The sequence below is a fragment of the Electrophorus electricus genome, chromosome 13, assembly GCF_013358815.1.
Source record: "Electrophorus electricus isolate fEleEle1 chromosome 13, fEleEle1.pri, whole genome shotgun sequence".
NCBI lineage: Eukaryota > Metazoa > Chordata > Actinopteri > Gymnotiformes > Gymnotidae > Electrophorus > Electrophorus electricus.
Genome location: NC_049547.1, coordinates 18,920,551 through 18,937,887, shown reverse-complemented (window position 1 = coordinate 18,937,887; position 17,337 = coordinate 18,920,551). Strand labels below are relative to the sequence as shown.

Below are 17,337 nucleotides of genomic sequence, written 5' to 3'. Positions count from 1 at the left end.
AAGCCCGGTTAGCCCAGGTCTTCTAACAAATCACAATAATAACCAACTCCAAATTCATAGGAACATCTTATGTTTACACAGTCAAAACTTAATCACCATATTGTTTTGGTCTCAGGGCCAAAGCCCGGTTAGCCCAGGTCTTCTAACAAATCACAATAATAACCAACTCCAAATTCCAACTCCCATCCCTACAGTTGCACATGCACAAAAACACAAACTGGATTCTTTTTTTTTCTGTAGGCCTGCTTAGTCTTGCTATGCACAACTTAATCAGTCAGAGCCATATGCCTTCATACATACAATAAATTCACCTAATCATACATATAGCTTATATGCATCAAGGCCTTGATTACACAACAGCTTTCCAACTAACTTTATCAAAACATAATTTTAAGGATAGTGAAAATGAATATTTCTAAAAGGCAGTAGTTGCACATTACATGAAAACCCCTCTCAAGTATTCAGGTTACTGAAAGTTACGTCCTGATGTTAAGCGATGTGACCAGCACTTAGCCAGTAACATGGGACATACAAACACAAAACAAAACTGCAGTAAACAGTAAAGCTGCAAACTTTGATTTTTAAAGTCATTTTATTATACAACGTTTTTTAAAAGTCTCTAGCTCTAGGACACTTCCTTGCCCTATCTTAAGTCAAGTTTTTTAGGTTCCACTTTAAACAATCAATCATATTGTTAAAATATATTTGAGAAGTGAAAGATAAATGAGAACCCCTATCCTCCAAATGTACAAATCAACTGTACATTTAGGTTAATATTCTAGTGCACCAAAAATATAAATACATTTTCATTATAAACTATTTGTGTAAGCATATACAATATATGGATATTTATTATAATTGTAGCTAACTTTAGGTTGACAAATGAGAAAGACAATTTAAACACATATCCTCTTGTATCATCATTTTTCATTCAGAAACTCTTAAAGATCCAAATGGTCTAGTAACATGTAAAACAGGAATAACTGCAATAAACTTCAGTGCAGGGCAGCGTGTTTCAGTATAATTAGGTGCCTTTGGCCATTCAGCTTTTTCAGAGAATGAACTAAACAATTTTAAAGTCAATTTATCCAATGCAGGTTTTAGCCAATTAATAAATCACAAGCTGCAATACTTTCTATACTTTATTCTTTGCTTCATTAATTAGTTTTAATATTTAATTTATTTTTCTTAAATGCTTACTGAGTACACAACAGTTAAGTCCACTCATAATTACCAGCATCGTTCATTGAACAATATTACTCGATACTACTAGATATTACTGATTACTGAAGGATATTTCTGATGATTTGCAGTGCATAAAGAGGCTAGTGTTAAGATATGCATAGGTGTTGTTTCAAAATGGAATAAAACATTTGAAGCAGGATTAATTTATCCTTCAGTAAACGGAGCTCCTAGACCTGTGTCTCACCCTCTTTTTATCAAAAATAAAAGGATTTTGAATTGGTTTCCCACTACACTTCAGTGTTGGGTTACCCAAGTTAAAACTCTCTGTATGCTCTTTTAGAACTCGTATTTACTGCAACATTTTGCTCTGAGCAAAACAAGACCAATACCAGATCAGAAGTTTTGTGCAAGAATTTAGCACTCAGGTTTTGTGAGAATAGGTGTCTCTGAGTCTATCTGGTGTAGTAAACTCTGTAATACACAACCTTTGACCTCCAGAGCGAATATGAATTGTCAAATTTGAGCAGGTAAACTCCTTGTCCAGGGTACTGGTGACTGCCTGCATACACTTCTTCATGGCTGTCTCTCCGATAGACAGGAACCACCTCGCTCAGCTGAGGCAGCCTGCTTTCGGTTTGGCTCTCGGAATTTACTTTTTCACTCTGGCCTACATTAGACAAAGTCAACATAACTGACATTAGATTTTAATGGATTATGCTGCATACAGAGGAAAAAAAAACCTTAACCACTTAGAAAAACATAAAAATATTTCATTAAGATGTAATCGAACACTTTACATCCTTTATAAGAACCTGAATTTTATAATGCAGTCATAGAACTACAGACTGCAGTAAATGTAAATCATGTAAATTACTTCAGTATGACCAATGTGAATTTATTGTATATACATCTCTGTCATGACTCATTAGGGCTTCCAAACAAATTACAAAGCTTAAAGCAGTAAACTAAATCTAGAAAATCCAGTTCTAATCATAAAAAAACTCTTTCCTTACCCGTCATCTGGCCGTCTACAGAAGGTTCTACGGTCCTTGTCCCATCTGCCTCGTTTGCCCACTCAAAGTACAAGCCAAAACCAATGTCATAGTGATCAGTAGCAAATTCCCAGAAGAGGTAAGAGCCATCCTCATGAGTAGAGACTCGCACAGTCAACACTTCACCTCTTCCAACAATGATCACCGACTCCATGTCCTGCACCATCTTCTCTTTAAATTCTTTTATCTGAGGTCTTGTCCACATGGAGGCAGCCATGATAGCCACCTCTGCACGGGACAGGAAGAATGAAGGGGTTAAAAAGTACTTCACTTCAGAAAGCTTTTATGCCGCTAAGAGTGAATGAATGTAAGGGAGGATTAGTGAGCATGATCTCATTTACATAACGTGCAGTAGGCCCTCCCTGTTTAATTAAAATGTTTTTTTTTTTTTAGCAATATTTGAATTTTTGCATGAGGAATACCATTAAATAAACTTTACATAGTACAACTGTATTAGTAGACTATTATCTATTCAGTGACAATATTAATATTGATTTAAATGTTTTAAGGATTATAAGAACAGATAATAAGGATAATAAAAACAAACTGATCATGCATGTGCATTTCTCTGTTTTCTGAAAACAGCTTACATATTTAAATAACACTTACCTCCTGGTTTGCCTTCTATGACTAAATGACCTTTTTTGGAGTTCACCTTACACTCTGGACTCTGTGAGGACTTTGAATGGGTGCCTGGATTTAATGATGAATCACGTAAATCAGGACATGGTGGAGTTATCAGAGTCTCAGATGAGTCCTGCTGCTTCTGCAAAGCCATCTGTGTGCACACATATGCACATGCATGCATGTCAAAAATAAGCTGAAAAGGTCACAGTGACTGTTTACATTTACTTTGGTGAATGATTGGTTTAGAACAGACTAGTATGAGGTAGAAACTCCTATCCAGAAACACTGTACAATAACATGCAAACAGTGTAAAGCAACATGATGAAAATATTATGTATTTATAATCTGAAAGTCCAGAGAACTATCCTTTCAAGGGCAAGCATAACTAAAGTCAAAGACACATTTCAAAGTGTAATACTAGCCTACATCAGCAGTAGCAGCCTCATTTACAATGGGCTACTGAGCAGCTGAATAGATTAGTAAGGGCTTAAACATTCATCTGTCCTTTACAATGAGCTACCAAGCAGGTGAACAGACTAGACTGGAAAATCCCTGCAAGTAAATGCAGCCTGGCTACTTTGTTAGGAATAACTGCACAACTGATAATTCACGTGGGTCCAACTGTCCAATCAGCTAATCATACGGCAGTAATGCATAAAATCATAGAGTCAAGGCTGCCTGAGAAAACACATCTTTAGTTGTTAGCTCTCCTTGCTTCATGTCCAGTGTGTCATGAAGCACAGCCCTTGGCCATGAAGTATAGCCCTTGGCTAAGACTGAAAGGTATTTACCTTTCTTTGAAACAAAGCAAAACGCAAAACTTTTCTGGGGGATATTCTGGGGGAACACATGAAAACAATCCGAGTAACACTAAATCTGATTAAACTAAATATTAAATTATCCTGAAAAACAAACTATTGGCCTATGAATTTAGAATGGTTTTGTTTTGTAATAGAATATACAATTTGTAAAATAATTTGTGAATACATTTAAATAAATTCACATAATTTAATAGTTTGAGTGACTCCAAATTTTGTATTAAGTTGTTCTGATGTAATTATTTTATTAAGATGGTGCTACAGTGCAAGTAAGTAACCTTTATTTAAAGAGCACATTATCCCAATTGCTCTTGATCCAAACTGCTGTACAACATTGAAAGAAGGTTCAGAAGGTTGCTGGTTCAAACCCCACCACTGCCAAGTTGCTACTGTTGAGCTCCTGAGCAAGGCCCTTAACCCTCAATTGCTCAAGTTGTACTCAGTGATAATTGTAAGTTGCTTTGTATAAAAGTGTCAGCTAAATGCCATAAATGAAAGACACAAAATAATAAGATAATACATAGATAATAATAATAAGAATCTATTAATTCTACCTGAGATATGAGGTAAACCATTTCAATGCTGTCTCTTTAACACCGACATAGTGCTCCAGGTGCTCAATAAATAGGGTATGATCCACAGTATTGAAGGCAGCCCTTAAACCCAGTAAAACAAGAATAGCCCCACCCCAGCATTAACTGCAAGTAATACATTGTAAAAGTGCATATTCAGTGCTCTCAACATTCTAAAACCAAACTAAAAATGTCAAAAACACGATTAACACATAAAAACGATACCAGCTGAGAGAAAACTACTTCTTCCAGTATTTCAGGAAAAGGATATTTTGAAGACAGGCCTATAATTAGAGTACTCTAGGATTGCTCAGAGTGCTCAGCCTTTCTGTATCCCTGCCTCAGTACGTAGACAGAATCATTTAACCATGGACAGACTAGAATAAAACTAGACCTTTGATGAGCGACAGAACCTCAGGCAGTCGAGCATACAGAATAAACTGCGTTGCATGCAGAGGTGAATCATGCAGACCCAGCATGGCTATCTATCGAGGGCGGCTGTGGGCACTTCAGTGGGAGAGTCCAGAGAGTATACATTTCTGATATTTGTTTGGAACTGAGACAACATATACAATATTTCTGATTGTTGTTTGGAAGTGTGTCTACATATACATTTTTTATACTACACGATCTATGCTAACTTTCTGTGCTATGTGATTAAGGTTGGGTGCATTTTATGTTTAGATAATAATTGTTTCATGTTTAATTATCCTGTTTTATGTTAATAAAATTCGCTTTAACAGTCGGTATGGCAACAATTTGAAATACAGAGGTGTGAGTGCTGATACATGCAGTATGCTGTGCTGAGTCACACTAATGTGAGGTAGATTTAAATGCACATGCAGTAAACAGCTTATGTAATCCATTTCACTGATATGTTTTTTTTTTTCACGAAAACCCTGCACACAATAACAGTGGATTATTGTCCCTTATAAGCACAGCCTTGCTGACTCCATGGAAAGCAAGTTTTCTTTCATCCTTACTGCCACAGCGGGGGCGAAAACACAATAATCCAAATGGCTTCTCACACCACATTCGTCTGACGATTCTTTATTATCTTCTTTAAAATGTCAGCCCTTCACATCATTCTTTTTACCTCACTCTTGACTGTTTGTCACGTGGTCTGTGTAGTTACATTTTAAATGCAATTAAAACCATTTTAAATTTGGATCCCAGAGCCTCAGACAGCATGCAAAAGTTAAATAGCTCCCTTTTGGAAGAACTAGACCAGTCCCAGTGTAGATAAGAGCTGATCTCAAACCTGCTGCACCTGGTAGAGTTGTTGGATGTACTGTTGGTAGTGCTGTTCCTGGAGCTGTTTGATGAGCAGTTGTTGCTGTTCTGGGCCGTTGGGGAACTGGCGCTGAGCATACTGCAGGAACTGAACTTCTGTCTGTGCACTCAGAGCTGCCATGATCTGTGTCCTGCACACACGCACGCACGCACGCACGCTACAAATTACTTAGCTTAAACTGCCATTTTCACAAAGCTAAAACGAGTCACTGTTAGTGTACTGGTATGAGCACACAGATCTAATTTAATTTGTTTTGTATACAACCTGACAACATTTTATCTTCAAGAGCAAGAGTACAAATGTGATGGAGCACCATATAAAAGACCTTTATCAACACAATGTATGGCACTGAGTAAAACACTCACTTTTATATAAGTATGACCTGCCAGTCATAGGGTCAGTACAATTTGTTTGGGTTTCCCACAAAGGCTAAATTGTATAAGAATGCTTATGAGATTAAATTACATATAAGATGACATACAGACTGAAAAACTGTAAACTATACTCTTCCAGTGATAAACATCTGATGAATAAAAGGAATCAAACCACTTTCTATATATTCTTAATAGGGATGCAATGAAAAAGATAAGTAAAACAAAGGGATGGGAAATGAGCAGCAGAACAGGGAAGAGGAGTGAGTCTTTAAAAACAAAATGCAAATGTACAGTTATGCCCCATGACTGACTAAAAAACAAAGGGGTTGGGTTACTCCTCCTCAGGGTGTGCCCCAGTACAACAAGTAGTATAGAAAAAGCCTCTGGCTATTGCTACTGTCCATATTCAGTGGTACTACAAATCCCCCTTTAAGTCGGACCTTTGCAAGCAGCAGATGGTACGTTTATGACAGCATCACATTTCTGATGGTACGTTTATGACAGCATCACATTTCTGATGGTACGTTTATGACAGCATCACATTTATGATGTCACTCACTTCTGCAGCTCCATTACTGAGCACTCAGCCTCCTCTCTCCTCTGCCCCTCCTCTTTCTTCTTCCTCTCCTCTTCCTCTCGTCGATGCCGTTCTTCTTCCCACTGCTGTCGTTCTTGCTCTTCTCTTTCTGCCCTGAGACGTTCCACCTCTTCTCTTCTGCACATGCACACATCCATATGCTCACTTGGAACACATATTGGTCTTCCTCAAGTTCTTATTAAAAAGCAAAAGCACAGGGCAGTAGGTAGCTGGTAGGTAGCTTTCCCAAATCTCTTCACCAGAGGGCATATTTGTAATCTTAATGCACTCTATCAAGCTTAAGCATGATGAATATAATTTTACATTTACAGTATTTGACAGTAGCAGTGTGCATGCTCATTGAGAACTAAACCCCTGACCTTGATGCTAACTACAGATCAAACTTACGCTCTTTTCTCTTGCTCCTCTTTCTCAATCTTATGAGATGTGACATATGGTGCAAACAGATTACAGCAGGAGTTCAGAAGCTTCACAAAATCTTCCATTGCATCCTCTTTGGCCATGCTGCCCAGGCGTGCCCATTCTTTTCTATAAAGACAAGGTGTATCCACACATTTCACTGTAACCCTGTAGTTATATTATCAGCAAGTTAATGCAATGTGTTATAATTAGGAAGACTCCACAAATATTATTCTCAAAATGTCAAACATGCTTTTGAGTTCAAAACTACATCTTTCTCATCCCTTAAAAAGGTTACCTTCTGTCATTTCCCAGTACATCAAAGAACCCAACCTCTGGGCAAACCTTCGCGTTATACGGGCCCAGTGAGATGTGCTTCTGAAGTGCCACCAAGCGCAGGTTTTCTTCATATGTTGGACTGAAGGCCTTCCCATTCATTTCTGGAGAGATACATACAGTCATTTTCATTATGCTTATTCTTTCCATAACAGCTTTAAAATCTAAAATCTAAAATCTACTAAATTACAGTCCTGGAGAAAATATATTAGTTGCGCGATTCAGAAGATATACACAGCGAACTGCACCTTTAAAAAATCTTAACGCCAGCCCGAATATTTCCTCTAAAGAAAAGCCCCAGGTCCTTTCCATGTTCCACTTTCTCTGTTGATTTGTTTCAGGTAGTTTTTCATTTTCACTTTCTTCAGCGATGTTCGAAGCACCGGATTCTGTGGTGTTGCCATGCTCAGAGCCATTCCCGAGTGCGTCGTTAGCAAGAACTTCAAGATTTTGCGAAGCCATCACGGTTAGCTGTCAATACCTTATAACTAGTACAGGTGGCCACGTCGCAAACTGGAAAAAAATGAGCCGGAGCTCTTCCGTATTATCCTACCGGAAATTCCGTGATATTTAAAAATACTTTACTGGATAACCAGTTGATATTTGAATAAGTAAAACACGATTGTCATGACTTGAATATCTTTTATTAGCAATAGCTTATTATTTGTCTGTCCCTGAGTTCACATTTCAAACAATCGTCAGACAACTCTGTTAACTTTCTGAGCCACATTTTACTCGCTTCTGCGCTAATGACTGCATGTGAACTAACGAAGAAACTAGTAGGCTGTTATACTAATGTTTGGGTTGGCCACAGGCCTTCAAAAGGTACAGTTCTACAATAAAAAAATATATACTAATGATGGTGACTTTTTCTTGCAAGTCCGTAATTTTTTGAGTCTACTCCTCAAGCACATGGTTTTATTTATGCATCTCGGAGATTTAATACATCCTATATTGAATGACAAACTTACATTAAATAAAATAATTCTAAACCAATATAAATATTTAGTCATGTAAAAGTGACACAAACATGTTTTGTCCTTTAATTAGTTGACTTGATTAAGCAACACAACCTTGAAATTCCAAAAAAGCCAATAAAATACCACAAACATGTTTCAAAACAATAAAAAGCATTACATTTCAGAAAACCTGTCTAGCCCTGTGAGTATTTAACGCTTAAACTAGGTTAAACCAGGTCCTGGCTGTGGATGTTAACACTGGCCATATTGGGTAGCTCACTGGCTTGTAGGACAATCTCCTGTGTCTCTCCCTCACACTGGTGCAGTGGATGGATCATCTGCAGAGGGAGTTTGATCTGTACCCAGCCGAGCCATACAGAGATGTATATTCTACATTTAGAGACTATCTTGCAAGTACGTGGTTAGAACAGTCCAGCATAAAACAGGGAATATGGGTAGCGTGCTGTTGTTGATCTATGTATGATTCAATGCAGTGTGCTAAATGGTACATTTACAACATTTGGCAGACACTCTTTTCCAGAGCAACTTAAAAAAGTACTTTGTCATTTACTCACAGAATGTATTCTAGCCAGTACAGTAGGTTAGTGTTATGGTATATGCTCGGTATATGCTCATTAATTAGTAAAATAATAATTTTTTTAAGTAAAGTGAAGTTTACGACACAAAAGCTTGAGTATCCACAAGCATTTAGCTTGTGTAGCCTAAGTACTAATTTTAATGGTAGTTTTTATACTAGCATGTAGCATAAACATGTAGAGATTATCCCTATTTCTATGATGTACAAGTCAACAGGAAAAATGTACAAGTCAACAGGAATTAATTGTTACCACTGAACGTACTAAATATTTTGACCACATGAGGTCACCAAATCTCAATATCTGGGTAAAAACGTGCCATTACCACGAGGAATCAAACCTGGAATACCTAAGGTGAAGAAGTGTTTGGATCTTTACCCTAGAGGAGTACCACTGAACCTCATTTTAGATTTTATTAATCTTTTTGTTCAGATGTTCCACATCAAGTGCAATGTGGGCATACTTCTTCTGAAAGTCCAACTTTAATGACTCAGAGTAGGGATTCTGTCAGAAAAGGATGAAGTAATGCCTAAACACTATATACGAAGTATGAAATACGAAGTAATGCCTAAAATGCTTTAAAAAAAGTAATGCCATACTACATTTCCAAATATGATACGAAGCTAAAAGCATCAAAGCGTAAATATAGTCTTAGATCAGCTCTATTTTACATAGATACATCTGAGGGTACATTCACATTCTGACCTGTCTCCATGCTAATCTCTTTTAACTACTGGATGTGCTCTTTCCTAAGTGAAGTCATATTTGTTTGTAAAGCTGCTTGTTTGTAAAGCTGCTTGTTTGTAAAGCTGCTGGTTTGTAAAGCTGCCTCCCCCCCCCCCCCCCCCCCCCCCCTTTTTTTTTTTGACACAAAGTAGCTTCACAGATGTCCGAGTCCAAGCACCCAGTGAGCATCCAAAGCTGACAGTGGCAAGGAAAAGTCCCTAGGACCATGAGGAGGAAACCTTGAGAGGAAGCAAGACTCAAAAGAGTATAATTAGAGTTGACACCAGACACCAACAGGAACAACATATGCAATATAAAATAAGAAGAACAAGTAAGCAATAGAGGTATTTTCTGGGTTCCTAAAGGTCCTTCTCTGCTGTGGTGTAGGTTTCATTTCAACTTTGGGGGGGGGGGGGGGGGGCGGGGTGCTCACACCTCCCAACCTAACACATTATATGAGTATTGTGAGGAAGACATCCAACCTAACACGTTATTTGAGTAGTGTGAGGAGGACTTTGCAATTACTGTAATGTTTATTAGTTAGTGTCATATGTCATTTGATATACTGAATAAACAGTCCATCATGTCATGAGTTAAAGTTTTCTATTGAAGTGTTAAAGAAACACCATAAAGCTCCTCAGACAGTGGTGCAAACAGCACCTGGAGATGGTCCTGGAGATGTAACTCCTGCAGTTTAGCTACAACCTTAATTTAACATGCTTCATGATGGTAGTAATCTTAATCCAACGTGCTTCATCCTGGTAGTAACTTTAATCCAACATGCTTTCAGAGGTATGTGAATATTAGGGCAGATCTGTTGTTCTAAACTCTCCAAGAACAGGATTGGGTTTTAAACTAGAAGCCATAACTACTAGAATGACCACAGTGGTTATTTTAACTGCTTGAATTTTACAAGCTTATTGGTAGTATAAAACACAATAAAAAAAAACCAAATAAAAAAATAAAATAAAATTTCTAAGGATATGAACACTTTATATGAATACATTAATCAGAATCAATAATATTAATTGTGGCACCATTCTGATTAACAGTGAAAATTAATTAATAATTACTCAGTCTCAACTCATAATGTGATTATTTCTTGCCTACTGAAAATTAGAATACCACTCGACTCACAGACATAATTTTAATTAATTAAATGACATTATTAATTACTCAATAGTAAACGGTGATAGGAAAACATGCATAAAAATCATTGACTAGGATTCTAATGACCAGAGGTACTGAGTTCACTAAAATTTCTATAGTAGAACAAATGTAACAAACAAAGTAACCAAAACAAATGAATCCAAACTAGATTTGTGGTGGACCACAGTTAAACAAATAAAAGAAAGAAAAAGAATAGAAAGATAAAAATATTATCAACCAAACAAGATTCGTGGTGAGAGAGCATGACTAAAGTATAACAGAAAGACTTAGAAGAAAAGAAGGGATTGTTCTGAGACAACCTGAGGGAGAACTATGTAGGACTGAGGAGGCAGTAGGAAGGAGATTGGAGGCAGGAGTTAACTGATCCAATTTTGATATACAAACAGAAAAATTAGCTAATGATACCAACTGGTAACATAAAAAGGAAATGTCATTACAAATTGCTTGGCTTGACCATGTTAAACTGTTTGGATGGCACTAATAGATAATCCGTTTTACATTAAACCATCTGGATGGCACTGGGAGAGTGTCTGTTTTCTGTTGCCTTGCACAACCCTGCACAAGCGATGTAGACTGATGACAATAACATGACCAAGCTTTCTTGATCCACTCGATTGGATTTCAGGAGCTGGTGTCAGAGGACTTTTCTGGTAGGCCTTTCAGAAACAGGAATCTTGGTATCAGTGGATATGTGGGCCCTCCTTGCTTTTGATGATGATGATAATCACTGACCACATGATAATACCTCAATCTCAATGAACACAACAAGGTGAGCCCAATGAACACAATACACATCATCATCAAAGCATTATTAACTCCTGTCATACACATTAGTCATTACCCACAAGCATATTTATTAATTTTTCATAGTAGTTATATTGAAGCTGCACATATTCTAATTCATAAATATGGTTCATATATTTTGTATACTATTTATTTATAAAGTAATTTGTATATATTGTATGTCATTATATATATATATATATATATATATATATATATATATATATATATATATATATATATATATATATATATATATATATATATATATATATAAATAATGTATATTATTGTGTGTGTGTATATATATATATATACACACACACACACACACACACACACACACACACATATTAATATACATTATATATATATATATACACATTATATGTGTATATATATATATATATATATATATAAATAATACACACACACATATTAATACACATATATATGTATGTGTATATATATATATATATATATATATATATATATATATATATATATATATATATATATATATTACACAGCTGTAGAGTACTTACCAGAGCCCCACCTGCAGTATTTTTATATACAATGTCCTTGACATATTGTGCATATAACGAATAAAATCTTTGACTCTCAGCAAGTCTTTTACATTTACGGCACTTAGCAGACACTCTTATCCAGAGCGACTTACAAAAGTGCTTTGTCATTTACTCATAGAATATATCCAAGTACAGTATGGTAGGTTAGAATTAAACATACCAATGAACTAGAATACAGGGATGAATGCTGATACCTAGAAGTGCAGAATACATAAGGTCTATCTTAAACAATGATAAGTGCAATAAACAATAAGTGCTAGAGTTTGTTAAACAACAAACAGTGCCCTACAATAAGTACTAAATTAGTCAGTCAATAAGGGAGCAGTGTCAGTTGTCCTTTAAATATTCTGCAAATAGATGGGTCTTCAGTCTGCATTTGAAGACTGCAAGGGACTCTGCTGTCCGGACAGCAAGTGGGAGTTCATGCCCATCTCGGAGCCAGCAATGCTCGTCATCCACGAGACCTGAAGCAAGGTATTTCAAGCAGAGCCGTACTTGAGGTTTGTAGTACTTGAGGTACGAATCAGGCTTTGACCATTGACCTCATCTATGAAGGGGCTGGTCCATTTTTGGCTTTGTAGGCATGCATCAGGGTTTTAAATCTGATGCGTGCAGCTACAGTGAGCCAATGAAGGGAGAGTAGCAGTGGAGTAACATGTGTGAACTTCGGAAGATTGAAGACCAGTCGTGCTGCTGCATTCTGGACAAGTTGTAGATGTCTGATGGCTCTTAGAGGAAGAACAGCAGGTTGCAGTAGTCTAGGCTTTGAGATCACAAGAGATTGCTTAAGCACCTGGGCAGCTTCCTGCGAAAGACCGGGTTAGATTAGAAACATGGGTTGAGAACGACAACTGGTTGTCCAAAGTTACGTCCAGGCTATGGATAGCTTTGGATGGTGATACCAGGGAGTTCTCAAAGGAAACAGTAAGGTCACGGTAAGGGTTGGGAGTACCTGGGATGAACAGAAGCTCTTCTCTTCAGTTTTACAAAGAGAAGAGAAGGGGGCCCCAATACTGAGCCTTGTGGAACACCAGTGGAGAGTCTACACGGTTTGGATGTGGATCCTCTCCATGTCACCTGATAGGACCATCGATCCAGATAGGACTGAAACCATCTCCAAGCAGAGCCAGTCACACCAAGCCTGGAAAGAACAGAAGAATGTTATGGTTCACTGAAAGGCTGCTGAAAGGTCTAGATGAATCAAAACAGATGACAGTTTGGCAGCTTTAGCGGCATGAAGTTTCTCAGTCATCACTATGAAGGCTGTTTCTGTAGAATGTGCCAGTTTGTAGCCAGACTGATTGGATCATGCAGCAGGTTCTGGGTGAGAAATGCTCTCGAATGCTTTATCCCGGAGAAATGTTTTCAGAAACAATACCTTCACAAACTCTGGGGGATTAGGGCAGGTCAGGTGCTGAAGGTATATACGGCATTGCATGACATATGTTCCTATAGACTTACCCTCCCCGTTACACTCACTGAGTGTTGCCATAAGCGAGGGTAGAGCCAAAGGTTTCCCTTCTCTAAGCGCAGAGACCAGGGCTCCAATATAATCCATGCCCCCTTTCCGGGCTGACACAGACGGAACACAGCGTGACTTGGAGAAGTCCTCCCGCTGCATTCTCATTGTGGCTGGTTATTCTGCCACATTTCCAGTAGGAACGAGGCAAGAGGCAGAACACAAATGCAGGAGGCATTTAATAACGAATGAGATCAAACACGAATGGCAAAACAAAGAGAGGCAAAGGAGAAATACTGAGCGTAAATTAACACACACATACTGAGCAACCCGAAAAGGGCAAGGACGATGACACAACAGACAAACCTGACTTACCAAAATAAGCAGCAAACTAAAAGACAAAAGCCAGGGCTAAGATAAGCAAAACAATCAAGGATTTTCAGACACAGGTGAACATAAGAAGGAGAACTAAAACACGGACCGGAACTGAGGAACAGACGAGGGGTGGAGAAAACGAAACCAAGGAACGGAACAAGGAAGTGAAGGAAAAACAAAGGCACGACAGAGAAATCATAAAACAGGGACGCCAGGAGGGTGGCCAATCATCACAGCTAATGATTATGATTCTTACAGCGGTGCAACTGTCAAACGTTTGCACATAAACTGAGATGTAAAATTGCACAAGTTGATCTGAGTACATAATGTAGTACATAATGTAAAGGACATAATATAGGTCAAATGCAAATTTGGAGATGTGAAAATGGAAACAAATGCATGCAACATACTTTTTGTATTTTTGCTTTAATAAATTTACATTTAAAGGCTGTTGTACTCCTTTGATTAATAATTCACAGATTATTAATTGGAGAGATAGTTAGCCGTCCATAGGTTTATTGATCTATTTAGCATTTAACTGCAGGTCATCAGAGGACCATCAGCTCGCGGTATCTCCCACATGAAATACAATCTCTATAAGGCCTGTTAATGTAACATAATCACTGAATAACTTACTTTTAATCAGATTGACATATACAAAACAAGGATGGTTATGGAAATACACAAAGCATGGCAACATATTCCTCCATTATATAACTAAGGTGACTCTCTCTGGGCATGTGCAAAGTACTGCCCAATGAAAACTATGAGGTCACAGTAGGAACAACTGAAAAGTTAATACAACAGAGTAAACATAACTGTAATATAGCAGAGGCGTTATATACTTTCTTACATGACCGCCTCCAAATTTATTAACTACATTTGCTTCTTTCACAATGTGTTAAAGTCAGTTCTCTGGATTGTCCTCATCATCTGTCCAAGCTGGTAGTTTGACCAATTGTGCGACTGGTCGCAGGTATGTACTAGCCTTGACCAGTACCTCTGCTATACGGATCCCTTCCAGGATAGGTGTTAATCACCCGACCAATAGGCCACATGGTGTGCGGCATCTGAGGATCAACTACCATCACTACTTGCCACTTTTGTTGCTTCTGAAGATCTGGCAGGTGATAGCAGATGAAGTTAGACCAGAAATGGTCTACTAGGACCTGGCTGTTTTGCCAGCATCGCCTGCCAAGGAGATCAGCTGTGTGACACAGTGTTTAGAGTCTAATACTATTGTATGAATGGTGTCTAAATCTAAATTTTCTGTTCTACAAAGTCTTCCTCCTACATGTAAAAGACCAAGAGCTTCATCATACTCAGGATCGAGGGCAGCTAAATGACTTTGAAGAGCTACTGATTTGTTCGTAGATAGAGCATCTAACTCTGGAATGCTCTTTATCTGAGCCCATTCAAGCAGATAAAGCTCAGTGGATAAAACATCAGCAGCAGCAGTCATGTCAGAATCACCTGGAGCACTGGCCGCCCCATGAAGGAACTGGTGAGTGATGCTTAGAAGGGCTGTCCATGTCTGGATCTGTGTGAGGTTAGGCATTTGAGGACTGAGGAATGTTGTATTGCCACAGAAGACAGTTTTCTTCTCTTCATTCTCTTCCTCTTGAGCCTCTAATAGAAGTAACACTGGCTATAAATCTGAATGTTGGTAGAGAAATTGTGGGCCTTGCTGCCAATGGTGTGGATGACTCAGCTCATACAGAGTCTTCCCCTAGTTAGATCATCTGATGGGTTATCAGCTGTCTTCACATATCTTTACTTAGTTACTTCAGTGAGATTTTGTATATCAGAGATCTGTGTGCCCAAAAACACCTTATATCAACATGAATCAGATTTATTCCAATGCAGTACAGTTGTTTAGTCAGTCCACATAATTATGTCTCTGACAGGAATGGCCGACTCTGCACTGAGAATTCCTGCCAGTTGTGTTCCAGTGAGAGCTGCACACAGTTCTGGGCATGGCATAGAAATCTGTTTGCGGGGGCCATCCAAGATCTTGCCATCACCAAAGACAGGTGAATGTGTTCTTGCTTACACTGCACACTGAGGTAATCTACAGAACCATAGGCTCATTCTGAAGCATCGCAGAAGATGTGTGCCTCTGTTCTGGACCCTCCGTCATCCATACAAGGAGTAATGTAGCATTGGGGCACCTCCACTGAAGGTAAACACTTAAGTTCTGCTTCCCATGTTCGCCATCTCTCCAATAGTCCCTCAGTAGGGATGCATTCATCCCAGTTTATCTCTGCCTTGCACAAGGATTTTAGCACTTGTAGTGTAGGGTATGAGGTATCCTAGGGGATTATATAGCATTGCCAGTACTTTATACACATTTCTGAGGGTTGGCTCTGAGTACTCTACAGGACGATGCATATAACCTAAGTAATCTGTAAGGCAATTCCAATACAAACCTAACATAGATTCCTGTGGGTCTTGGCACTGTTTGGAGAGCCACAGTTCTGTACTGATAGCTCTAGTCTCAGTAGGGAGGTGTTTTACTACAGCTAGAATATTGCTGGTCCATTGTCTTATCTCAACGCTTCCTAAGACTAGCAGTTCATGAAGTCGGTAAATGAGGTTCCTGGCTGACTCTACAGAAGTGAGATTTTGGAGGCAGTTGCCTACATAAAATTCTTGTTCTATTGACTGCACAGTATCCTCATTGCCTTCCCTATGCTGTCTCACATGATACTGAAGTGCATAAGTAGCACAAGAGTGACTTCAAGTACTGTCAAATGGGAGTACCTGCCATTTGAACACTGTGGGTTCCTCCTTCTTCTGCCTCCAAATGAAGCACAGTAATGGCTTATTATGGGGAAGGAGGCAGATTTGGTGAAACATTGCACTGATGTCCCCACTTATAGCAACAGTATGCTCCTGAAATCTGAGAAGGACACCTAATAATGAGAATCCCAATGCAGGACCAGTCAGGAGGTTACTGTTGAGATTTTGGCCCAATACTGGAATGAACAGTTGAATACCAGCCTTGCTTTGCCCTTATGCTGCACAAGGTTATGCGGCAGAAACCAGGACTCTTCAGTAATCTACAGACTCAGGAGTTAACCTTTATATATAGCCTGCTTGCTTTAGTTTCTTTACCTCTTGATAGTAAGCTTTAGCTCATTTGCCATCTCTAGCTAGGTGTCGCTCCATGCTCTATAAGGAGAGGGAAGCAGTTACAGGTGCTCTAAGGAGTGTCAAGTGTTTGCGTCACAGCAGAGGTGTCGCATACCTTTTAGCTCCATCTGTCTTTACTTGTGTGGTTTGGTGGTCCAAAAGTGATACATCCTGCTGGTCTAACTTTGATCTTATGGCCTCTTTGCCATTGACATAGGGCAATTTGCCACAGCTTTTCCACATGACACATGGGATCAGAGGTAGGAGGAGTGACTGTGGTAAAGAGGCACTG

The 17,337-nt window shown here is 38.6% G+C and overlaps 1 protein-coding gene across 1 annotated transcript; it reads right to left on the bottom strand.

Annotated features, from left to right (window-relative positions):
• Positions 1-596: 596 nt before the first annotated feature.
• On the bottom strand, positions 597-7,717 carry zgc:162964 (uncharacterized protein LOC560569 homolog). Its single transcript, XM_035532937.1, has 8 exons — positions 7,504-7,717; positions 7,218-7,359; positions 6,908-7,048; positions 6,482-6,637; positions 5,516-5,678; positions 2,847-3,015; positions 2,199-2,465; positions 597-1,852 (listed from the first exon to the last, which is right to left on the bottom strand). Exons 1-8 carry the CDS (start codon positions 7,715-7,717, stop codon positions 1,638-1,640), a joined length of 1,467 nt encoding a protein of 488 aa, XP_035388830.1. The 3' UTR covers positions 597-1,637.
• Positions 7,718-17,337: the final 9,620 nt, after the last annotated feature.